Below are 25,675 nucleotides of genomic sequence, written 5' to 3'. Positions count from 1 at the left end.
TCTCAATTCAATGCGAACTAAACGTCGAAAGCACAGCGCATACGAAGCTACTGGCACTGGGTCACTTTGTCCACATCACAAATTGCTTTGAAAATTAGGCCCGCGCGGGCGCGCACTTTGTCCACATTGCAGATCACTTTCAAGGTATGGCGCCCACATGGCCGTGCCTTAAGCAGCCGCCACCGGAGTAGACATGCACTCATATTCACCGACAATTTTTTATAGAGGAAGAGGAGGACAGGACACCAACCCAGGGAATCTAGAGGCGGTGCAGTGGCAAGCCCTTGAGGCAGAAGCGATGTGTCACTGAGCGTGCTCGACCTCGTGTCAGACTCCAGAGACAGGCTGAGCTGCTTTGCCAAAAGCCTTTCGTCCATTTTGGGCAGGAACTCCTCCAGCTCATCTTGCTCTTCTTCAGTGTTAGTGGGACCAGAACCCTCCCCAACACCACCACCATCATCATCTGAAGATGCACAGAAAGGGTGCAAGGGTGGAGGTTAGAAGATTGAGTGAGGTGAGTTTGTGTCAAACAGATGAAAGGCTACAACTATTACAGGATATCAAGTATAGATAGTACAACAGCACAATAAGAACGACATGACAGCCATGCCTCAACTTTCTAGAGAGTGCACTTGTCCCACACTCTCTGTTGTGTTCAATGTTAGCTACACATGTTATACCAACGTAGTCAAACTTCGACATAATGAACCTCAACTTAACAAAAGTAAGATGCATCGTAATTTTGCACGTATAAGCCCCCCCCCCCCCCCCCCAAATGTTTTTAGTGAAATGGTAAAGTCGGTGTGCGGATTATATCCAAATTTCGCCTTGATGTGCAGCCTCAGGGCAGCACAGTGCATGCTGCCCTGAAGACACACCTCAAGGCAAGGCTCTCCGCCATTAAGTTTTGTTATCGCCTAGGGAACCCCGCCCGTGCATGTTGAAGCTCCCTTCTCCTCCTCTTAATGGGTCGCCATACTGCGTTAAGTAGTTAGCGAATAGTGCATGTGGCGCCGGCAAACTCATACGTGGCCCGTTCTCGCGGGGTCCTACTAAGTGCCTTGCGATACGGCGGAGAGCATCGCTCTTATGCATTTTCACAAGTTATACGTGCAGGTTGTTCCCCCCACCCCTGTCCGGCTTGTAATTGGGTGTGTGGGTTATATGCGGGAGCGGGTTATCTGCAGAAAGAGAGCAATAACTTTTTTCTTTCCACTTTAATTCTTTTTTATAATTGCTGTATAATACATAACCGGTCTTGTATATTAACCAATAAGTACATAACATTTTGTTCGATACAACTGGCCATGGTGGCCGGCCAAGATTTTCCTTTTGACTAGCGGGAAGTTAGACTGCTGACACTATAAGAGTTAGTAAAGGTCAAGAAGGATGTCAGGGTTACATAGAAAGCATGTGCACACATAGGTTTCTATGGGACCAGAGGAAATGCTACACATGCCAAGAGAAAGCAGCTACACAAAGGCAGCTCCACACCTTCTGGCTGCATGCTCTGGCATGCTGGGGCTGTGACCTGATAGCTCTAATGCGAAATTTAAACTTTACTCAAGTGAAGCAGAGACATTTGGTTAAAAAAAGGAAATCTGTAGTGTCTTACGACCATTACATGATATCATGGTAAGCCTTTGCCGCTGTAACCAAACAGACAAAAAATGATGGACACAAAGCAGACTCGTACTACTGAAGACAACAAAATGGCCGTAACTTGACACAAGCACCCAAGAGTGATAAATTTTCAGCATATACTAATAGCTAGGTAGATATGCATGCTGCACTGAGAGAGAGAGAGAGAGAGAGAGAAATGGGGTGGGAAAGGCAGGGCACTGAAGCTTGGGCGAACGTAAGACCTGCCTGCCAGAATGCATACAGCTTAACTTGCGCCCACTGGCTTGCAGTTAAGCTGATAAGTAAGAAACAAGTATATTACAAAGGCTATTTGCAATGATTGGACACTATACTCCACATCAAAGTGCACAGCCTGCAAACACATTTACCTTTAAACCCCCACCGACAGTCTCTGTTGAGTCCATGCAGTCAACAGAGACAAAAAAATGTAGCCCATTTGTTCCCCATATTCTCGCCAGCACTTCAGGGAAACAAATAGACATTCCTTGTGTATGCACTGTATCTAAGATATTGTTCATTTGCATCAAATAGTATTCGCCATTTGATTTGACACGAGAATACACAAATCAATATCACTGAATGATGGTTTCTTTTGATTATGTGAGGGATAAGAACACTTTCTGGAGCCCCAGTGAAGAGAGAATGATGAAAGTAAGGAACGTTCTGAATGATTCTACTGCAGGGAAGCTGCAGTTGCTGCACAGGGGCACCAGTTCCTAAGCAAATGCATGGGGCAGATAACTTATGATCAATAGTTTTCAGCAATTCATTATGAATGCCGCTCTTTTTAGACAAAGCAATATCTTATTGGGCCCTTCCCACCATGCTTCCATCCCTTTAAAACAATGTTTGGTGTTGTAGCTTGACACTTCTCTTCTAGAATGAACAACACTATGTGCACCTGTTGAATTTGCTGTTTTCATTTTTTATTACTGTCATTGTAATGGTGCACCAGATAACTGAAAGCAGTTGTTTCTCATTTACAAGCACTTCAGTTGTATTTGCAAACAGCATTACATGTATTTAAGCCGTGTAAATATGTCTATAAGCCTCTTACCAAAAGGACCCCACGTATTTCACTGAGTTTAGAAATAGAATATTTGATTTGATATTCAGAGGTTGTTTCCTCAAATAGTACAGTCGTATCAGAAAATTTCCCTCTTCAAACACCCATAAAATAAACCAAATAAGAGTAAATCACGCCAAGTGGAGTCAGGAATTGATGACAAGAACGTTCACTTACTGCGCTGCTTCCTCCTAGGTGGCTTTCCAGATGCAATTCTCATAAGTGCATCGGCCTGTTCATACCACGTGGCTGGTATTACATACAGTGCAATACCGGGACCTAGGGTAACAGCCATCACTGAAACAAACAATGCTAAATTAGGCGAACAAAGGATGGCTTTCAGTGTTGGTAAACTGAGAAAGGCTGCCTGTGAACTTACACAGACTGTAAAGTATGAGAACACCAGACACCATTCTTCCCAACACAGCCGTCATAGCAAAAGTTGATGACGCCAGAATGCAGAACTGCAGAAGAAAAATCAAGCAATTGCAGTCATAAACAAACTTGCAAAAAAGAAGAGCTTCAAGGTACAGCTGCACTGACATGTGATTGACTCCCTAACTAACATAACTTACTGCTATTCTGCCTCCATGAAAACATTAAAGGGGCAACCAAACACTTCTTGAACAGTTAAAAAAACGTACGTTCCCAAGTTGTAGACAATGCTGGCTGTGAACATGCAGGTCAAATATCCCTCGACACCCAGCAGGGAACCTACAATCTCGCATAATAGATTGCTAGCCTCCTAAACCCAAGCTCCCCCCCCCCCCCCCCCCTCCATAGGCAATGTCAGTGATGCTCCCAGGCACTAACCATCGGTCACGCGCCTGCACATCCTTCCACATTTGGAAACGGGAGGAGTGGCAGTTGTTAATACGAGTTCTGCTTGTCCTATAACCAATTCCTTATCACCCTCAAGCGTGTTTGTAAGACGCCAACTTGTAAAGGTTGCCATAAGCACACCACAGAGAGAAAAAGAAAAGAGCAATAGGCACGCCATTTAAATATAGGCACGCCAAAATCAAAATTGTACTATCTCTCTTCATATTAGATTCTTTGTAAAACTTTAGTTGGGAATACTGTATTTCTTGAAATGCAGAGCACTCATTCCAGCATGTTGCTCAGTTTCAGGAAATGATGCTTCAGCACGCGCCTTTTAAGGAGTCTCAACTCTTCCTTGCCAAAAAAGTGTGCTCATTTCATTTGGACGGCTTGGTTTATCACAGGAACCAGAAAAAAGAGCTAAGGACAGCACATGCAGCACACACACAAAAAAAAAAAGGTAGCGATGTCCTTTCAAGATAACTTTCCAAGCGACTGATTCATGGTGTTTTAACACCCCAAACTAACATTAGGGTCATGAAAGATGGCATAGTAGACAGCTCCAGATCTCTTTTAACCACCAAGAGTTTTTGAATGTGCACCTATGTAAAACAAATGTTTTTGAATTCTGCCCCCATCAATGTGTGGTGGCAGCAGCTGGGAAACAAATCCACGACCCCTCCGCAGCGGAATGCAGTAGCTGCTCAGCCACAACTGCCAAGTGTTTCTGTTGTGAAACATAAAAAGGGAAATGGGGATGCTCCTACAGAAGTAAGTCAGCCAGTTCATAGAACATTCTAAAGCGCAGGAAGCATCTGCTTTTTTGAGTACGGTAGCCTTGTGCATCGGCTTCCTTATGTGTCTATGCCAAATGAAAGGAATGCTACAGGAGCAGAGCTTTCGCACATGTGTTGCTATGCCAAGTAGTCTGGCAGAGTGGCAGCACTCTTAGTTTCTTGGGACAGATACTGGAATCAGCGTAGCTTCCACACACAACAGTTTTTCAATTGCCGAAACACAGAAGAGAAAAGCAGAGGAATAAGCCAACGCTCAGGTACTGTCTTATTTTGTTGTTATAAATAAGATGCTTTTTTCTCTTCCACAATTTAAGCTAAAGTGAATGTTAATGTGAGACCTTTTTCAGGAGTGCTGCTTGCCTCCGTAGATTTTTCTTCATTAGCAAAGAAAGTTGTCTGCAAGTACCGTAATTACTTGAATCTAGGCCAATAGTTTTTTTCAAATAATCATAAAAGAAACTCTAGGGTCGCCTTAGATTTGAGGATTTTGAAAAACGTGCCAGTTTTTAACTGAAACTGATAAATATAGTGCATAGTTAGCACCATCTAGAAAAGTCAGTATCGCAGCCGCTACTAGCCATGCCTGTAGCCAACTGAAGTACACGAGCGACATCGCCATTTTGACCCGTGTCGTATCGATAGTATCGGTATGGTGTAGTATCGGCGCGTGGCGTAGCATTATCATAACGGCACCAAAGAGGCGATGCCACTATAGTGCCGCTTTCTAACGAACAGTTGTGCTAGCCGTAGAGGCATTGTCAAACGTTCAAGCTGGACGGGACTTCGACATCGAATAAGAAAAAACTCCGTCGTTGGAGAGGGCAACGGGGGATGCTTTTTACGTGTGCCGCAAGGAGGATGACATTTACCCAGGAACTTTGATCGTGCACTGCTTCAAAAGGTGCAGTATCTGTAATGCACTTGATGACACTGAATACAGTGCACTGTTTGAAAATGGCAGCGATAAGGAAGATAGCGACGAGGATAGCAGCGATGATGACGTAGAATGAGCTCGGCATGTTCAGATTCAATAAATGCTGTTTTCATTTTGTGAACCCTGTCCTCGCTTTCTTGTTTGGCCTACATTCGAGGTAAGTTTTTCTGGCTTTGGACGTAGGGGGGTCAGCTTAGAATTGGAGTCGGCCTAGATTCCAGTATGTACGGTATACATGCTCCAGGAGCCTGCCACAGTCTAGTTGGTATCAAATATGGTGATGCCCATAGAGGTCTCTGCGAAACAGCATGAAATGAAAAACAAACAAACAAAAAAGCTATACCATCTTGTGTACTCGACTATGACCTTCACAACAGACACTTTTCCCATGTAGTGTGCATGTCGGATTGCTGTAATGTCACTTATACATGCCTTGTGCACTGGACCCATTAAAAAAAAAAAAAAAGTGAGACAGCAATAGCAATGGTTAGCGGTGTGCATTGGCCACTGTTCTAAAGATATGCGGGTCAACATGCTCACACGATGCAGCACCCGAGTTAACTGTTGCTGCACAGCAGTAAGAGCACCCTGGCAGCGACCAGGAGTCTACCAACGCTGGCATAACGAGAAGTGCTGCCAGCAGCGTTGGAGGCGATGTGTAATGATGGCACACAAGATGAATTCGACGTAAAGCTTTCGGCCTTTTGTAGCTTCAAGTTTGCTGTCCGGTCAGACCACTGTACGCACCATCGTGTGGTATATAGCTGCAAAGCAGGAATGCTGCCTTTGTTTTTACAGCAAAACACGCTGCACACTTCTCGAGTCTCTGAAGGTCTGTCTAACCCTCCAAGTGCAGGCAACGCATGCACCATCAATTATGATATCACAGTGGCGCTGCCACCAGCGCCACCGTGATATCACATGCCTAGCAAGGATGTGAATACATGGGAATAGTGCTTTCCCATGTCATCACTATTCAGAGAATGTTGGTCATATACGTTTGCAAGTTTCGCTGCAAACGATCACCACGTGCTAGACAACACGACACTCATAAGCCTAGGTGTGTCTCTGATCGACACAGGCAATACAGAACGTGACCTGCAAAGCCGTGATCTGCCTATGTGTATTCACTTTTGCTTTACAAAGTACTACCTAAAATGAACACATTACATTTCTTTTGCAATGCATAGAAAGAGTTCTTAGAAAATATTGTCGCACTGTAGCGACAGGGAACAACCACAGTGGCACAATGCAAGTCGCGACACGAACTGTTTCTTGGGCGAATTGAGATTGCAGTTTAGCCTATAAATCTGTCTTCCTTTTTATTTATTTCTTTTTTTTCATCTGCTTCCCACGCAAATGTTATGCCCTTTTCACATGCAATAACCAGTGTATGGTGCGTTCTTGCTTAGCAGCTTACTAGTGCTGTTATTGTGTTCTCATTTTGTTTGGTTGAGTACCTCTACAATACGTACGTTTCACCTTCCCGTTACTTGTCTTTACCCATCACTGAATTGTCCCTCGACGCGTTTTATTTGACATGCTAATTGTGCTGTCCGTGCTAATTGTACACTTTATTTTTCTCTAATGCTCACTTATGTATGTGGTGCATACTTCATGTGTCTTCATTATGTAATGCCCTGTCCCCCCCCCCCCCCCACTGTAATGCCGGAATGGGCGAAATGTAGGTATACTAATAAATAAATAAATACAACGCACCAATCCTGGGTTGGTCTTTCGAAGAAGAATCACATTCGCAAACCACTTTCTGACGCTCTCTGACCAATCAGTGATGTATCGGCTCAGTTCGGGCACGCTGAAGACTTGCGGATGTACAGGAGTCCACCTGAAAAGTATTGCTTCTCTGTAGATGATGGTTCATCTAGAAATTAGCTATTACATAGTGAGAAAAGTTCCATACAGTAGGAAAATCAATCACATTATGCCATCACATGCAGATTCTATATGAAGTGAATCCTGCTGAAACGCAACAGTAGAAGCAAGATCTGCTTACAGCGAGGCCTCTCCCATATTACTAGCTCAGACCTACACGACCAACTATGGGCAATCCAGCGGTCCCGGGCAGCGGTGGAAAGGCTATGCCTCACCGCACATAATGCCCGTGTGGCCTGAGCCCGGGCCGGCAACCTCACAGGTGCTTCTATCAATAAAGTTTTTTCTGTCCGTCCGTCCCCTATTGACACTATGTTTGGGCAATCAGAAAGAAAAAATTAACCGCCCATGCACCCCATACAGATGTTAAACCAGCAAAGCTGAAATGTGCGGCCCCGGTACGAGCCACATGTGATTTCTTTCTTTTTTGTAACTGGCTCATCCCCGCATATCTAATGCAGGTATGCGCCACACGTGATTTTATTATCGTTAATCGTGACCTAACTGACGAGCAGGTGGTTATTGATGTCACGACCTATCAGTCATGCTATTCATACATTCATGCCCTTCCATGCCAATTTGATATATACCAAGTGAATGAGACGCGAGTTTTCGATAGGTTTATTTTCACCAGAGGGTTTCTGTGGTCGGAACATGAGTGTTTCAGCCTAGGCATATACAGCTTCGCTGTAAAAAGAACACAGTGCAGTGTGTAGACCACATGTGGTGACAAATCCTGGATGCAAAATATCACTGATGTATCCACGAAAACAGCCGAAAATTCAAATGAAAGCCTGTGCCCTCTTCAGAAGCACTAGTCTACAGCAAAGATCGCCAGCAGCGACATTACAGCTCCTGCTTCCATGTTACACATTGTGACCGCACCATGCAAACAGTCAGAAATAATGTGAACAACTTGCAAGATTCCCATAAAATGCAGAGTACACAAAACCCGCATTAAATATATGCCAAACTATGAAAGGTAAAGAGAAGCAAAGAAGAAAGAATAGAAAACTGCTGTGAGATAACCCTTTCAGGCACCAATTAATTCAGTCCATTGAGAATTTAATTTTTCCACAGTTGCTACATTGTCACAATCATAGAAAGCATATAGCTGCAGAACTGATTAAGAATTTTCAATTTTTCAGCTAGGCTTGTAAAGTTTACATAATGTGGTCTCCGAGCAAAAGATATGGGAACGTCAACTATTTCATGTTTAGTACACTAGGAAAACATCCATCCAACCACATGAAAAATATAACAATGTAAAGTGAAAAACTCTGAAAGTGAACCCGTCGCGTGACGGCATTCAGACATTGAGAACCAACACTTGAGCCTTAACATTCCAATTCATTTTACTAAAGCACATTCGAGATATTTAAATTTGCAGCGCGGGCACAACCAGAAGTAATTCAAGGTGCATGAACAACATCTTAAATATGAATATTTTCATCAGCGCTTTTGGTTTTCATGCGATATCATAACATGCACAATTGTGCGCACAACACTTGAAAGGGATAAATGTCGCATGGGCCCTCAGCACCAATAAGGGAGAAGACAAGAGAGGAGCGTTGCTTGTATACTCTGGACGAAGCAACCTGTCACGGAGCGGCATATTTTCGAATGGTTTGGACGCTGATTAAGGACACGCCGAATTACGAGCGGCAAACACGTGGGCTCCTGACTGTGCAGCGTATAATGCATTCGACATCGACACGCCGAATTACGAGCGTCAAACACGTGGGCTCCTGACTGTGCAGCGTACAATGCATTCGACATCGACACGCCGAATTACGAGCGGCAAACACGTGGGCTCCTGACTGTGCAGCGTACAATGCATTCGACATCGACACGCCGAATTACGGGCGTCAAAAGCGTCGTGGCCGCTCGGGCTGCCATCTCGATTCCAGACGCGTCACGCCGATTACGGACCCCGAAGTGTGCGCGTACGGCCACGTGGTAGTGCCGGGATCAACCTTGGCCCTTGACAGTGGGAGAGAGGCTGATCTGCGGTTCTTCGTCCATAGTGGGAGTGCGGCCAAGATTGTTGGGAGCTAAGAGAGCTGAATTCGGAGAATGCTACGTAGCGGCAGTTTCCCTACCTAGGGAACTAGGGAAGGCAGAGGCTATTTAGGCGCATGTTTTGAGCCCTGCTGATTAGTCTAGAAGCTGAACCTATGCGCTGCTGAGAAGCCGTTGGGGGGCTAGTGCCGTCCAGTATCGCCTGGGCCGCCTGGCCACGTCGGAACTCCGAGGAACTTGTTGACGTACGAGACGTCAAACCAGCGTCTGCAACGAAGCTCACGGTAGTTCGCCTCAAGTTAGCTCAACCTGCTTGAGGGAAGTCGTCAGATCTAGACTCCCGGGAAACCCAGCTCAGCAATTCGCATCCACCTCGACAAGATCGGACCGCCAGCATTCTTCGGGAAAGCTTTGTGCACCGACTTCCACGGTTTATGGACTTGCTGCTGCTGCCCGGCCATGCGTATGACACCATTTGTTTTCTTTTGAACTTTGATTTCTTTTGATCTTTGTTAAGTGAAATGCTGTTAGGTGTTATTCTTGTATATTTGATCCGCGCCCTGTTTCATATGTATATGACCTGATAATTGCTTGTATTTATTTGCCTTCATCATTGTGTTAGATTAAGTTCAGGTGTGTTAGTCTGTCTTGTGTTTTTTTTTTTTCTTAATGTATTTTATTAATCTGTGTGTATTTATCAGCCGATAAATATCTTGTTTTTTTTTGTTTACTCCCGACTCTGACTCTTTTCACTGTGCTCGCTTGCGTACGGAACGACCAACCAGCTTGTCTACCCCGTCGATCGACTTCGCGCCGACGACGAATAGGGGACAGCTGTGACATAAACTGGCGTCCGCGACAGGACGTTCCGTACAAAAGCAGCACGGTGAACTGAGAACGATAATCGTGGAGATTGATCGAGTAGTGCTACTGACACATTCTTGTGCAGTATCGAACGCGCATGCATGCGAATTGTGAGCGCTCGGTTTTTGGTGGTGTAGCAGTAGCGACATTTTGGAGGCAATGGAGTTGGAAAAGTGGTTAGAAGAAGGCAAACAGTTAGGCCTAAAGGGCGCCGAGTTGAGGACATGGATTACGCAACAGCAGAGGCAGGCCCGAGAGGAAAGGGAGAAAGAGCGAGAGGAAAGGGAGAAAGAGCAAGCGGCGGCGAAGGAAGCCGGAGAGCGCGAAATACTGTTGTTACAATTGAGGATTCAACGTATTCAAAGTGGCAACAGGAGCAGGGCTAGCAACGAGCACCTTGAAGTAGAGGAGGAGCAGCTGAAATGCAAGGCGCCCGTAGAAGTCGCGCACAGAAAGTGCGAAGAAATCGCACGCACGGTTCTGCCGATAGTAGGAAGAGAGGCTAATCTTTGCGAGCCTAACAAAGGCGATGCCAGATCCGCAGACCGTGGCGTAGTTGTAGAGGGACCCGTTGATGGGGACCGGATTGAGTGCGACGAGATACTGTGCCAATCGAATGCGAGAGAAGCAGCTAGGCCAGCGGTAGACGATTTGGAGTATGTCGCGAATGCTGCTCTAGCAGCAGTAGTCCGAAGTGACACAAGCTCGCTAGACGAGAGCACCAGGGCAGACTCCACTCGATCAGAAAAGTGCGCAGAACCGAAATGCGGGCAGGATAGTGCAGTTCGGGACATCGCCCAGGTAGGCGAGCTACGGTGCGCAAAGGAAAATGGCTGCATTTCCCCGGGGTGTCTGAAGGTCTCCGCCAGTGAGGGTGGCATTGAGAGGGGTGATTCACCCGCTGATCATCCGGACCGTGCGGTTGGGGTGGAAGTCGTGGCCGACGATATGCGCGCCGGTCATCATGAGGTGCGAGCTGAAGGCTCGAAATTTAGCATAGGAAAGCGTGCTAGGAAAAAGAAGCGGTGTCGCAGAGTGCGTAATGCGGCAGTGAAGGCAACGCAGCCGAATAAAACAAAAGGCGCTAAACCGTGTGGGGAGCGCAGTGAAGGATCTCGAAGGCCGCGTTGGCCGATTGCAATGTTTCGTGTACGAGCGCGTCCGAGCCGCCGGGGGAGGAAGAGAGAAAAGGGCCGTTCGTCGCGGGGGCGGACAAAAGCAAGGGTGCCAGTATGTTTACCCTCGTTCGGTTCCTTGAAAAGTGTGCACGGCATGGCACAAAAGAGAGAGCCGATACGGTGCCGTGAATTAGGCATACGCGTCAGTAAAGTTGCAGTGCGATGCGTGAAAGGCATGCTGCCTGTTTGTCAAGTGTCGGGGATGGACAGCGAGGAGAATGGCCGCTGTACCTTTTGTATTCCCTCGCTGACCAGACCAGCCGTCAAAACGCGCCCGCCTCGAGTACGACTTAAGGATTGGATGCATGTTTTGTAGAAAGTTTGTTCCTTTATTTTATCGTGTTCGGTGCATTGAATAGGCAGAGATCGTTTGAGTGAGCTAGCTTGGAGCTTTGGGTAAATTGTTTTAGACGCTCTACGATATTCTGAGAGAGCTGGTGTGCGCGCGTAGAACGTTTTTGAAACTTTGTTTTTTTGATATGTTCTTTCTGTAGCAGTTAGGCTTTCTTGGGAGGAGATACGCTGTAGCAGTTCACTTTACGGAAGTGTTCGCGAGATTTTTTTTTCTTTGAGAGTGGGTCGCTTTATTTTGAAGGAGCCGTGGTGTGGCCTTGTCTTTTGGAAGAGTGTTTGCGCCGTTCCTTAAAGCGTGTCTTCTGCGAACACAAAGGGATCAAAGCGCTGGTGCGTATCTCGCATGTGTGTTTGGAAGACGACAGGGTTTTGCGGTTCAATTGGTGCATGGAAGTACTTTGCTAGATGCGCAACTATTCTGGTCGCCTTGAGCGCGTATTTGGCGCAAGTTTTTTGAGTGCCATTGCACTAGTGCGTGTATTGAAACTGATGTGGAGTACGAACAGACGGTTCATGGCAGGTGTGCTGCATATATTATTTCGAGTACCATTTATTTGCGGTCATTGTGCAGTCGAGTTGGAGAATGTTGTTGTTGTGTGCCTGGACGTGTGGTGTTGTGTTCGATTTTTTTTTTTTGCATGGTACACGTGGTTATTAGATGTATAATGTTATGTATACATAGAATGGTCTTTTTTTTTCTTGTTTTTATTTTCGAAAATGCCACTCGTGTAAGTGAATATTATGTGATAATATTCTGAAAGTGGGGGGCTGTGTCACGGAGCGGCATATTTTCGAATGGTTTGGACGCTGATTAAGGACACGCCGAATTACGAGCGGCAAACACGTGGGCTCCTGACTGTGCAGCGTATAATCCATTCGACATCGACACGCCGAATTACGAGCGTCAAACACGTGGGCTCCTGACTGTGCAGCGTACAATGCATTCGACATCGACACGCCGAATTACGAGCGGCAAACACGTGGGCTCCTGACTGTGCAGCGTACAATGCATTCGACATCGACACGCCGAATTACGGGCGTCAAAAGCGTCGTGGCCGCTCGGGCTGCCATCTCGATTCCAGACGCGTCACGCCGATTACGGACCCCGAAGTGTGCGCGTACGGCCACGTGGTAGTGCCGGGATCAACCTTGGCCCTTGACAGTGGGAGAGAGGCTGATCTGCGGTTCTTCGTCCATAGTGGGAGTGCGGCCAAGATTGTTGGGAGCTAAGAGAGCTGAATTCGGAGAATGCTACGTAGCGGCAGTTTCCCTACCTAGGGAACTAGGGAAGGCAGAGGCTATTTAGGCGCATGTTTTGGGCCCTGCTGATTAGTCTAGAAGCTGAACCTATGCGCTGCTGAGAAGCCGTTGGGGGGCTAGTGCCGTCCAGTATCGCCTGGGCCGCCTGGCCACGTCGGAACTCCGAGGAACTTGTTGACGTACGAGACGTCAAACCAGCGTCTGCAACGAAGCTCACGGTAGTTCGCCTCAAGTTAGCTCAACCTGCTTGAGGGAAGTCGTCAGATCTAGACTCCCGGGAAACCCAGCTCAGCAATTCGCATCCACCTCGACAAGATCGGACCGCCAGCATTCTTCGGGAAAGCTTTGTGCACCGACTTCCACGGTTTATGGACTTGCTGCTGCTGCCCGGCCATGCGTATGACACCATTTGTTTTCTTTTGAACTTTGATTTCTTTTGATCTTTGTTTAGTGAAATGCTGTTAGGTGTTATTCTTGTATATTTGATCCGCGCCCTGTTTCATATGTATATGTACTGATAATTGCTTGTATTTATTTGCCTTCATCATTGTGTTAGATTAAGTTCAGGTGTGTTAGTCTGTCTTGTGTTTTTTTTTCTTAATGTATTTTATTAATCTGTGTGTATTTATCAGCCGATAAATATCTTGTTTTTTTTTGTTTACTCCCGACTCTGACTCTTTTCACTGTGCTCGCTTGCGTACGGAACGACCAACCAGCTTGTCTACCCCGTCGATCGACTTCGCGCCGACGACGAATCGGGGACAGCTGTGACACAACCAAAGAGCCTTGGCTGTTACTGGGGGGTAGTAGACTATCTCTTTGCACCATCCCCTCACAAAATTTCAACTGGTTTTAATTACCAAACACCTTCACAAATTCTTGCACTAGAACAGTCCTTGAAGAGTCCTTTACACCTTTCAAGGTAAAACAACATTTCCGACAGGGCCTTTCAACAGACTAAGCAGTTGGCACACTAAGACAAAGCAGCAAAATATGGCCAACGTTATCTTTTCCTTTTTCTGCACTCTGAAAGGATACACATGCCTGACAAGCAAATTTAGCAAAAGAGCAATTACTGCAAGAGTTTCAATTGCAAGTTCTAAATGCAGTGCAAACTTTCTAGAGCAAGATTATTTGAGTGCAAGCTAAATAAACAGCTTTCATTGTGAAGAAGCACTGCAGATGGGTAACTAGCGCTTCTGCATGCCATGATGCTTGGTCTGTAGACAAAAAAAAAAAGAATTAATACATTATGCGACCTATTTTAACCAGAAAATTGGCATAACAGGTAGAATTTTTAACGGCGACTGTTAAGACATATACATGACCTGCCAGCAAGATGTTAATCTTGAAGCAGCCATTTACCTAGCATCACTTGATACTTTTGCCATTTTCCTGCAAACATCCAATTTTGTTTCTATTACGACTTTAACTGCCACCCTGTTCTTGGAGTAAGCTACAAGAAACAGGACCTGATATAGCGCTTCATTGCCCCAACACAGGAGGAGGCCACAAACATGAAGACAGGAAGAGTACTGGGCCAGTATTGCTTTTCTTTTGAAAAGTGGCCAGCTTTCAAGGGGGGACAAGTGAAGCAATTACAGCTTACTTGGGCAGTCAAACACAGCTAAGACAAAAGGAACATAAAAAAAAAGGACAAGCCATTTCGCTTGTCAGGACATGTCGTGCGTTGCTGTCCAAACGCCTGTTCCGCTGCCCAAGCAATCTACAAATCTGCACTTTCATGCCTTTCAGTCATTCTGTGATGCAATAACTATTTTAGCTGTTTGCCGAAACCCCCTAGAAACAAGAAGTGAGAGTACCCTGGGAATTTTGTCACGGGCACAGCCACGAGCAGCAGAGCTACGTAACACAATAGGATTCACTCATCATTCGTTCTTTTTTTTTTCCACATCACAATTGTATGGGTATTGTGCATTTACTTCAGACAATGGCTTTAGGACAAATTTCAGTCATTGAAAGCAAGCCAACATGTCCAGGGAGCAGCAATTCTCCGTTTGTGGTCAAACAACGAATTTGTGGGTGTACTCCTGTGCTGATGATGCACAGGAGCACACCCAAGTAGAGCAAGCAAGCAGTGACAGTACATGTGACTGGCAGGTATATCTTAGTCTTATGTCACGCAGAGACATCTAGTGTCACATATACAAGACTACAGCAATTGCATTTGACATGTGGATAAGTATATTTCACTTGAACGAGATGAACAAGAAAGAGTGTTCAGATCTCCAGAAAAACCACATCCTGGAAGCACAGAAAACAAAAACTCAGAAATATGCATGCAATGTCGTCCACGAGTTTCCCTATGCCACTGCTAGACTGAATGACAACTAGAAATGAAGTGAGCGAGAAGAATAAGGAGATCTGTGAGGCTAGAGCTTTTGTTAGTCACAACCATACAAAGAAATAGAAAACAAGGACACAGGAAGCATAGGAGAAATTATTGCTTAATTGAAATGAAGAAAAAACACAGTAAAGGGAAATGAAAGTGGATGAAAAGATAACTCGCCACAGTAACCAAAGTAACATGCCACATTTCGCAGCGGAACCAAACTCGTCCACTTTACACGTGGGTGCTTTTACCAATTAAGCTACCGCAGTAGCCATTCTCTCATCCATTTTCTTGAGTATTTGTGCCTCGAGTACAAGAACAACGAATTGGGCAAGTTGGTTAAGATTCATAGGGGCAGCACAAGGAACGAAAAAAGCATAATGCCGCATTTGTCTCGCTTTCTTCGTCTTGTTCCTTTGTGTTGCCCCCAACCATTGTGTGTGCAAGATTAGCACTGGGAGTATTAGCCAGCACTGAAGTCATAGCCAGCACTTTTAACCACAGACGTCGCGTAGTATGTGAGCTTAGGAGCAGGCAACTGGCCAATAAACCCTTGTACACGACCTCCTGACACCAAAAGTTCTAAATTCAAGGCCCTCACTATAGAATGAATGAGAACAATAAGGTGATCCGAGGGGCTTGATTCTTTTGTTAGTCACCGTCATACGATGAAACACCCAACAAAGCCAGAGAAAACATAGTGAAAATTGTTGTTTAATTGAAATGTAGAAATAATAATGTAAAGGGAAATTAAAATGGATGAAAAGATTACTTGCCAAAAGTGGGAGCCGAACCCACATACATACTCCCAACATAGAATTGAAGCTTGGCTCGAGGAACAACAGATTTTAGGGTTTTAATTATTATTTCTTGCAAAAAAAAAAAAAAAAAACTAGGACAGGTTTAGTGCTATTTGGTTTCAGAACCAAACTAGGTGACCACAGAAGCTGAGGCCAGCGAGTGCTGCAGGGACGATGAAAGCAATCGCAAGGAAGTGTGCAAGCAGCATGTGCTTGGCGACAGTCCCAGTCTGCGCAACTATCTTAGTTGCAGCATTCCTTGCTCATTTTGAAGGCCCTCACCTGATGCTTCCTCCAGCGCTGTTACCTAACTCAGTCCGCTAAGCTCTTTGCTGTTGATGCAACACTTTGTCATGACGGATCATTGGCATGCTTTCATGAAATATTGCTAAACCAGGTGCTTTTCTGCAGCTTAGAACACAGAAATCTGAACAAATGATCAGGGTCAATTGCCAAGGGTAGGTAAGCTGGCTACCAAGGGTGCGCTGAGGAGTCAAAGATGTATAGAAGTGTTCAGATGTGAATGAGCATTTCAAATACCTCTAGACGTGAGCGAATGAGACCAAACAGGGCCAGGATTATCTGTGGGTTCAATGCCTGTGTCTTTAAACATTTCGCAATAGTGCCGAGGCTTCAGCTAGTTAGTACATATTATATATATAAGGTGTAGAATGAGTGATATCTGTGTCCTCACTGTTTATTTTGCACCATTCTGTCTGTTAAAATTAAGTGTTTTTGCACACTCATGCTTATCTGTTCTGTCTACGAATTATTTAATCATTTCAAGGCACGAGCTACCATGAACGAAGTAGAGTATGCTGTCTGAAGACCTGCCAATCCAAGCTAGTGACATGGTGGGCCACCACCTATGTTACCATAAGCTAGGCCATGCCCCAACATATTGAGAGCCAATCATAGAAGACCACAGAGATAAAGCCAGAATTTTGCTGACAAGGTAAGATGACAGGTAGCAAATGTCTACACTATCATTCACTTCCCATGAAGGGGGCAGGCTTGTTGCCGCCATGCCAGGCGATGTTCTTGCGGAATGAAAGTCTGCAAGAAACCCAGCCAAAAACTACTGCTGCAGTAAGAGCACAGCGAGAATTGTTTTATAGTGCGCAGGCTCACATTATCAGAGTTCCAAAACCCGCAACTTGGCGGTCAACCTAAGATTGCCCTCATTGGTCTGGCTAAAGGCAATGCAGTGGAGCTATTGAAGTTGTGGTTCTGGAAAGCCACGCTGCACTTCAAACATTGACAGATTTAATTGACTGGTTTGGAGTGCGCACACAACAATGTGCAAGAGTAGGGGCACACAGCCTTAAGCAGATAAAATGACAGACACGAGCTCAACTAGAGTAATCCTAGACTATTTGTAAGATTCCAAAAGCACTGGTGACATTGTAAACAAGCCTTGGGTATATATTTTAGGCCCATCAGAGGATGGGCCTAAAATGTGCCCAGCACACAGCAGTTTTAACTAAAAGTGCTTGGGGCTTGACAATAATTCCAGACCAAGAAAAGAGCAGATATGAACAAAAAGTAAAGTGGCTACAAAGTAGAAAGCATTATACAAGAACTTACTGTTCATTATCCTCTCCTTCAGGAGGCGGTACACGGATCTCTGGCCAGATGCTGTTCACCCAAGTTTTGTACATAAAAACTACAGCTGCTATGAGTGCCACGAAAGAGTAGAACCTCCTGCTGCATGACACCACCAACCTGGAAAGGAACAAGAGGAAACATGAGACCCTTCATAGAGCCACTAATAATGCCTTACAAGAAGCTATGCCAGAGTTTCATGAAAGTCATCTTAACCACAACTCAGAACTCCACTCAGACTGCAGCCCATATTAGACACCGAATACAGAATTGAGTGTAAAGGCTCTGGGATAAAATGATGCAATCAGTAGGGGCCAGTTCAATCTAACGCGCTTTGGTACTGTCATTAGCAGGTGCCTAAGTCACGAGGAGAATAATCCAAAGACATTTAGCAGGGCAATGTGCTCAAGCCGACTACAAATACAGATGCACAGTAACAACTGCACCTTTATTGTGGCATCATTTCACATGCTTCCCCCATAAAATACCCTCAGCTCTTAAAAAGTTCTCACATAGTCTTGTTTGAGCTTTTGCTCATCATTGTTCTTTTTAAACGATGGCATGACATTATAGATGCAACACTATCTGTGTGTGATCCTGCTGCTTTCTAAGCTCTACACTGGCGCTGTGCGCCTATATATAGTCAGTTCTTGAGCAATAAAACTCAGTTGTTAGTTCAGCACTTGTGGCATAAGTATTATGTTCTTGTGTGTTATCCATGTGCTGCTTCTTTAGTATAATGCAACAAATTTTATTCAAATACCTCTACTTATAATTTGTTTCAGCAATCTTCTTTTGCCTTTACAAATCAGGCTGAGGAGCACTGTCACATGGCAAACAATGCCGTCAACCCTCTGTCATTCAATACCACAAAGCAAAATTTCAGACGAGTCAATGTAACTACTTGAATAGTGCCTTGTTTTAACCTCGAAGTGGTGGCACTGCAAAAAAAAAAAAAAAAAAAAAAAAAAAAAAAAACCATTAACTCCCTTGTTCCCAAAGCAAGGAAGGAAAACGCGGCGTCGAGCACAAGCAACGTGATGGGCTTCACGGTGTGCAACAGGCCAGTTAATCTCAAGTCAGCATTCACTGAGTAGATAAGATAGGAACGACTCTTGCGGGTTTCTGGGCGCAAGCAAATAGCGTATCGCCGTCAACAAAAAGTGCACTTCCGCGTCAGTATCACATGGTTCAAAGCAGCTGCGAGTTCCAAACAGCATGCCTTGAAGAAACCGTGCTCTGAAATTAAAACGCAAAACGATCAACACGCTACCTCAGGGATCTTTTTCTAGACAGCAGCGAAGATCGAGGTCGACGCAAACGAACGAAGGTCACAGTGTCACTCAAGGCTGTCACAAAAATAACACCTGAACAAAGAGTTTGAATCGATAAGTCATTAATTCCGGCTATCAGTGACAGTAAAGGTTACTACTTGGGTATATATTCAATTTCACGCAACCACAAAGCACATGATCTGGTACGCCTCTGTTATGCGTTCACGACGACACTCGTGCATCAGTTTTTCATTCATTAAACAAGCGTCTTTGTTATGCTGCTATGAGAAGCTTGCCGCGAGTTTCAATCGGACAAGTTGGTTCTGTGTTGTATACTTACTGGTGAACAGATATACGACATTAAAAGGAGCTAAAACGAAAGTGCAACACGTACACATATACGTTTTCACAGCTTTCATTGCGTTTTTTACCAAATTTGGGCAAAACAACAAAGCGTGAGCGCAGCAGCGCTACTGGCGTCCACATCATAAATATGCCAGTTTCAGCACGCGTAAGTTGGATCGGCCTAACACCATACATGTAGCGAAGTCACTCAAGAACGCCGCGCAAATACGGTGTTTTTATCACGAGCGTACCACTCACCAAAACAGACAGTTGACTGCGACAAAGGCGGTAGCGCTCACGTACGGTCTCTCCCAGATGAGCAGGCTCTGGATTGAGATCAGATGCGCCTCAAAAGGTCCGAGCACGCGCTCAAGCACACAGTCTTGCACTCTGTCGCCTGTGCCAGCAGCGTTAAGCTGCCGCTCGAATCCACTACGCAGAAATCCCCTCGACCAAGCGAGCAGTTGCAGAACCCGCTTCTGCGCGGCAGCCATGTTTATTTTTCTTCGTCTCGTCTGACGTCACGAAGCATATGATGGAGTCACCTGACCCGCGTGCGCGTGCGTGCGCGTGTGTCGCCCGTCGTCTTTGCCCGTCGCGGTGTCGCCTAGTGTCGCCACCGCGGTCGCGGCTGAGGAGTGCGCGCGATGCCGCATGCGTCCTCGTTGCTTCCAAGCGAGGGAAGGAGACGAATGTATGAGAAGCGCGTTTTTTGTATGCAGTACGGCAGACAGCTCTAAGCTTTATCATTTTCTTGCAAGCGTGTAGCTAGGTGTAGGAGAGGAGGAGCACACTCTGCTGACGTTAAAAAAGAAGAAGAAAAAATCACTGCAAATCATGACTGGAGAAACCGAGTATCCATTGTAGGCACTCAGATATGGCTACAGTTCGCAATCCTTAGCAAAGCTTGAACGCAGTTCACATTTCTTTAACTGCGCATCGCTCTTGTAAATGTCATAGGTTTTCAGATGCAACTCGTATATAGTGGTCAGATGTTCTCAGTGTGAGCAAGGTATTTATTTCTGCCACGCGAATACGGGGAATAAGATGAGCCGCAAATCTAGGCATTTCTGAGATACCATTTGAGGGATTTATGGATACTTTAGGTTGGCAACATTGCAATGGATAAGCTATAGAATTTACCATAGCAAGCGCAGATCGATATTATTCAATATTTCTTCGGGAAGTGTCTGAAAAACTGCGTGATTTATTCCTGAGGATCATTTAAGACGAAAACCAGTGCGGAAGACGTGCTAAGGTACCAGATAAAGAGAGTGCTGTAATGCAGTGATTTTTGGCTTGTTGGTATGTGTTGGTATGTGCGCCTGTGTGTGTCATGTCTTCCTTCGTTTCACGCGCAATAAGCCTCAAGATAAAAGGGGCATTCGTCCTCTGCACTCCTTGTATGTTGTGTATATATGCGTCTTTCTCGCTGGTTTTCGTCTTAGTTGATCATGCACGCAGCACAAGGCACTTAGCCTTGTTGCACTACTTTTCCAAGGAACCGCACAGCTGTAGGGCACTGTAGCACAGCTCCGTGACACGCACGCGTCACAATTTCCCTTCGTTTTCTGGCAACCGCGTTGCAGTTAGAGGCGTAACGCTGCATGGCGTCTGCGAACGCGTGCAAAAAAAAAAAAAAAAAAAAAAAAAAAAAAAGTGGCGTTGCGTCACCCGGGGCACGTCTCCAACATTGTTCAGTATGTCGGCCCGACGGGGAGCGTGTCTGCATGGCTCGCGCTTCGCTTTACGGTAAGATTTGCAGCCCCACGTATTACCACAAATGCGAACAGAGTTATAGTGATTGCTTCCCATTGCCGCATCGAAGTTGCTGGTGCACATCGATCTACGTCTGTGCATGCACTGTACCCCAGGGCCAATGACCGAGGTTATTTGGTCAGCATGTGGGCCGTTTTCCACGCGGACTCGCTGGAAAGCGAGCCAGCACAGGTCGTACAGTTCAGTGTGTCCAAAGTATATTATGACATACTGGTCTGTGCAAGGTTTATTTAGGTCGCGTTACAGACGAGTGGGATATATTTAGAGTAAGGCGGGGCAGAATGCGACAGAAATTTGCAAGTAGTGAATATTTTTAAAATTTAATTCAATACCATAAAACAACAAAACAGGAATATTGTTTTGGGCCCAAGGTATGTGATACATAAACAGGCTATGTTCCGGCTGCTAAAAATTTTAAGAAAAAAGAAATAAGAAATGTTAGAAATGCCTCATTTTGCCCCAACCTGCGGGGCAAAATGAGACGCTGCGTGGGGCAAAAAGAGGTCGTCTAAAAAAAAAAAAAAAAATTAGGTAGTTCAGTTCTTGCAGGAGAAGCACTTGAAATTAACTCCGTGATAATCCACGCAGTCTTCATGAACCCTCTCTTTACACTACACGCTCTGAATCTAAGCAGAGGATGGTCGCTTGCAGATCAAGCACCGCCAGTCTTTCTTGGTGCTATTGCACTTTGTTGGACGTTTGCGCTTTACTGGCTCATTCAACGATTGCAAGCTATAGATCTGTCCTCACGAGTCTTGCTCTCTAGATGCAGAGCTGCACAGCCGTTTCACGGCTTTCATCATGCTGAACGTCGCTTTGTGAAGCGATGAAGTTAGAACTGTGCTAGCTTCAGAGTTCCTTGCCTTGGTCTTTCCTAATTTCAGCACTGGAGAAATCTCATGCAAAGTAACGCCTATCAGAATAATTTTCTCGTTGTTCAGGGTGTTTGCCAAACCAGGGCGCAATATCTCGTCGGCAACACACGTAAAAGTTGAACACGCACCCTTACACATGCTGACTCGCGCGAGCGGGCTCTGTCTGTCAGATGCCCACAAGTGCAAACGAACACAACTGCAAAAGCACATAACTGCAAGAACACACAATTGCAAAAACACACAGCTGCAAAAGCACACGCGGGACTGCGCGCCGATGCATACACGCGCACTAAGTACACGTATAGATTCTGTTGATGCCCCCAGCACCGTCGTTTGTACTTAATTAACCAGTGCGTTTTTTCTGGCATGGCAACTAAAGGTCCTTGTCACCCAGCTCTGTCAGTGGTGTACCTGACACGCTACATCTAAATTATCTGAAAACATGTACAGTGGACCGCTCTTCTTGTCTCTGTGTACAATGCTTGCGCTGCAACGGACGGAAGCGCACGCATGAACGGAGAGAGATGCATACGTAAAGTACGTGAACGGTATCGCCTGCAGCTGTTTTGTAACAAAGCCCTGCAGACACGGGTAAATGACCCGCCTTGGAAGCTTCCCACGGGACTACGCATTTGCGCGCCAGTGCTCTCAATCGCACCGCGTATACGAAGGACGAAGGAACAGCAGTATATATATATATATATATATATATATATATATATATATATATATATATATATATATATATATATATATATAGAGAGAGAGAGAGAGAGAGAGTGAGAGAGGGAGAGAGAGAGAGAGACTTGCGCGCTGCCACACAGAAAAGTGACGGGGCGGCGACCATTATAGGTTGTTCATTTTGCTTTAGCTATGGTAACAGCCGCGTCTGTTGCTTTAGGTAGTGCACTCGACACTAATATCGCTGGCGGGAACTACGAAGCCAACGCCTGCGCCACTGGCCCTTCGCTTTTTCGGCGGCAGCGCGCTTTGTATGCGTCAAGCGCTGCTCGTTTCATGCGTGGCACATTTGAGAGCGCTGCAACTGCGGCGCGCGGGTATTTTCATATATCGCGGGCTTTCGTCATCACGCGGCAGGAATTGCGTAACAGGCACGAATTTAAATACCAGCTGAATCGGATGTTTCCTAGTCCTCTCTACGATTTCCTTATTAGAAATTGGTCTATAAATAATATAAGACTTGCGGAGATGATTAACTTATCTTGACGAATTAATGCAACTGAGGAGAATGCATGTCATCGCATGATTTGCTCCATAAAGTGGCCGACAAGATTGTTTTATTTGCTTTCTATAGCTCACCTGAACATTTTAAACATTGGCTAAAGTTAGCTGGGACACCCTGTATAATCCGGTTAGTTGCGAGATACCGACCGATGGACCCGGAACCGTGGTGTGCTCGGCAAAGGAAGCTTCGCTTTAGAACACGCGAAAGACAACACAGGTGGTCTGAGTAGACGCACGAATCGCAAACTAAATATCAGTGTACTTAACTTCTGACATTGTAAAATCTTTCTAACGGTCGTTCGGACACAGATCAGAGTTAACAGAACTACCAGACGGAAGGCGGTGCGTGTGGCGATTTGTATACACTGGTAGTGTGATTACGTTTAGGTTGATAATGCATGCGAAATTTTTTTAGTGTGCATGACCGGTTAATCGGTCGTTGAAAGAGCTTACGTATATAGAGGCAGAAACGAAAGGATAAAGTTGTCTTCGAAGTGGGTCATTGACACGGGACGAAAGTGCATGGAGAGCAGGCCCTCAAGCTGCCCTTCGGACAGCTTTAGGGCCGTTAGACGACCGGCCTTTCACAGAAGAGAAGTTCATGGTGCCGTGGCTTCGTGCATCTGCTATGTACAAATCCACAAAAGCACTGCTGCGTTTCTTGAAATGCACCAGCCTATATGACCGCTTGTGATTGACTCAACGACGAGCACTTGATTGTGCGTGTACCAGTGCAAAGTGTAAACTTCTCTCTCCCTTCTCATCTTTCAATCCCCTTCCCCAGTGCAAGGGAAGTACCGGGCTCAGCCTGGTTAACCTCCCTGCCTTTCCCTTATGACTTATCTCTCCCTCTCTCTTGAGGGCAGACAAAAAGTTTTTAAAAATCAGAATAGAGTTTACGAAATGAAGACAGACTTTCGTGGGCAGTCGAGAGGAGGTAAGTCAAGAGCTCTTTTCTTGTTGGAGATGCTGCTCGTCAAAGTTTTTTAGTATACCCATAACGGCTTTCTCAGTTAACTGAGTGGAATATGAGAAACTTCAATCACTTTTACGTTATGCCTCTGCGAAACTGTTTCGCGGCTGAACTATCGATCCTCAGCACTGCACCGTTTAGGAGAGGATTATTTTACAAGGGCGCGCCGATAGTAGTGACAGCGGATTGACACATCGCTTATAGCCGCCGCTATGCTGCCACGCAGTAATATATGGAGAAGCTAATATTACAACGTGGCAATGATTTATGGTGCTCAACGTTCCAAATGAAATTCAATACACCAGTTGTGAGAAGCGCCGTCTAGTTGAGGGCTGCGAATTAATTTAGCCTGTACCTGGGGTTCTCTAACTTGAATTCAAAGAGCGGAAGCCAAGTGGGTATTGCATGACACACCTATTTTGTAGAGAAGCCACCAAGAGATGTATCCGATGTACGGATTATTCTATGTATACAGATGAGTTGACATGAGTTGCTTTGTTTGATGAGTTGACAGCTGCTTTGTTCAACTACAGGCATGGAATGCGCTGGCGTGTACATTCCACGTACTATAGAAAACTTACGAGCAGTCATCTCATCACTTCGTGCTTTAAAACTGCATGTGGCACTTGCCCTGGCAGCGTTCAGCTGGCATCGCATCCCGTTCTCGTCGAGGCTTAAAAATAACGTGCCAAGACAGGCGTCACCTGACGGTACTCCCGGATGACACTTGTACGTTGAACTCGCGTCCAGTCGGGTAGGGTGGCAGGAAAAATAGATACTTCGGAACTGGTGTCATGCTGTCTTCGATAGCCAACACTGTAGCTGTTAAGGCGATTTCAGCCACCGCGAAGAACTACATAATCGCGCAGCCACTCTCGTCGGCATACGCCGACGGCTCCGCCAGGCAAGTTTATTTGCATATTACAGTTAGCACAAAAAAGCGCTTTCGCGCTCCCTGCCTTTTCAACGAACCTCGCTCTCGATGCATGCACCAGGCGACGACAGACAAGCAAATGACTACAGGTTGGCATTCTAGCCACGCGGTATCTATATAGCCCGGGGGGCAGCACTCACCGCAGCACCCAGTAGAGTCCGTGCGCGAAGACGCTGCCGCCGACACAGAAGCGCATCCGATCTATATTCATATTCATCGTGGCGTCGCTGTCTTCGACTTCTCGTTCCGAGTATCGCAATCGACACACAGGTACAGTGACCGGTGTTTACGCCGCGGCACCAGATGTCTCTCGCTCGCCCGCTCTTATTCCAGGAAACTGCTGTCCAATGCAGTGCATACAGGCCGTGAGGCGTCAGCAATCTGCGAGTGGAAGAGACAACCGTTAGCTCCACCGGCTCCTGGGCAGGCAGAGACACGCGCCAGCCGTTGCATTAGCGCAACCGGCGGCGGGGTTCTCGCAACGGCGCCCTGGTCACGTGCCCCACCCCGCGGTTGACGACGTAGTGAGCGCGCCGTGGATAACTCTCCGGAGGAGAGGAGGCCAGATCCGCGTCACGCTCTTTAATTGAGGATAGCACGCTCGCGTGCGTGAATGTGTCGCCGTTTGCACACAGCGCGTCGTCACAGCCCCGAAGAA

General features: G+C 45.9%; 1 protein-coding gene across 6 annotated transcripts in view; it reads right to left on the bottom strand.

Moving 5' to 3' along the window:
- LOC119441929 (reticulophagy regulator 3-like) overlaps positions 1 to 25,446 on the bottom strand; it is a 41,211-nt gene extending 15,765 nt beyond the window's left edge. For 3 of the 6 annotated variants that reach the window (XM_037706595.2, XM_049661741.1, XM_049661742.1), the window contains exons 1-6: positions 19,470 to 19,732; positions 17,575 to 17,712; positions 6,983 to 7,109; positions 3,090 to 3,174; positions 2,888 to 3,007; positions 251 to 463 (exon numbers count right to left, since the gene is read on the bottom strand). In XM_037706595.2, the coding sequence (XP_037562523.1) occupies positions 251 to 463; positions 2,888 to 3,007; positions 3,090 to 3,174; positions 6,983 to 7,109; positions 17,575 to 17,712; positions 19,470 to 19,705 (919 nt within the window). In that variant the 5' untranslated portion in view covers positions 19,706 to 19,732. Of the gene's footprint in view, positions 1 to 250; positions 464 to 2,887; positions 3,008 to 3,089; positions 3,175 to 6,982; positions 7,110 to 17,574; positions 17,713 to 19,469; positions 19,734 to 25,157 lie in introns of those variants that run through there. The other 3 variants (XM_049661744.1, XM_049661743.1, XM_037706598.2) reach the window with 3 other exon arrangements.
- Positions 25,447 to 25,675: the final 229 nt, after the last annotated feature.

Source organism: Dermacentor silvarum, chromosome 2 (genome assembly GCF_013339745.2).
Source record: "Dermacentor silvarum isolate Dsil-2018 chromosome 2, BIME_Dsil_1.4, whole genome shotgun sequence".
Lineage (NCBI taxonomy): Eukaryota > Metazoa > Arthropoda > Arachnida > Ixodida > Ixodidae > Dermacentor > Dermacentor silvarum.
Note: the sequence above shows the minus strand (reverse complement) of the source record. Positions and strands in the feature narration are given on the sequence as shown.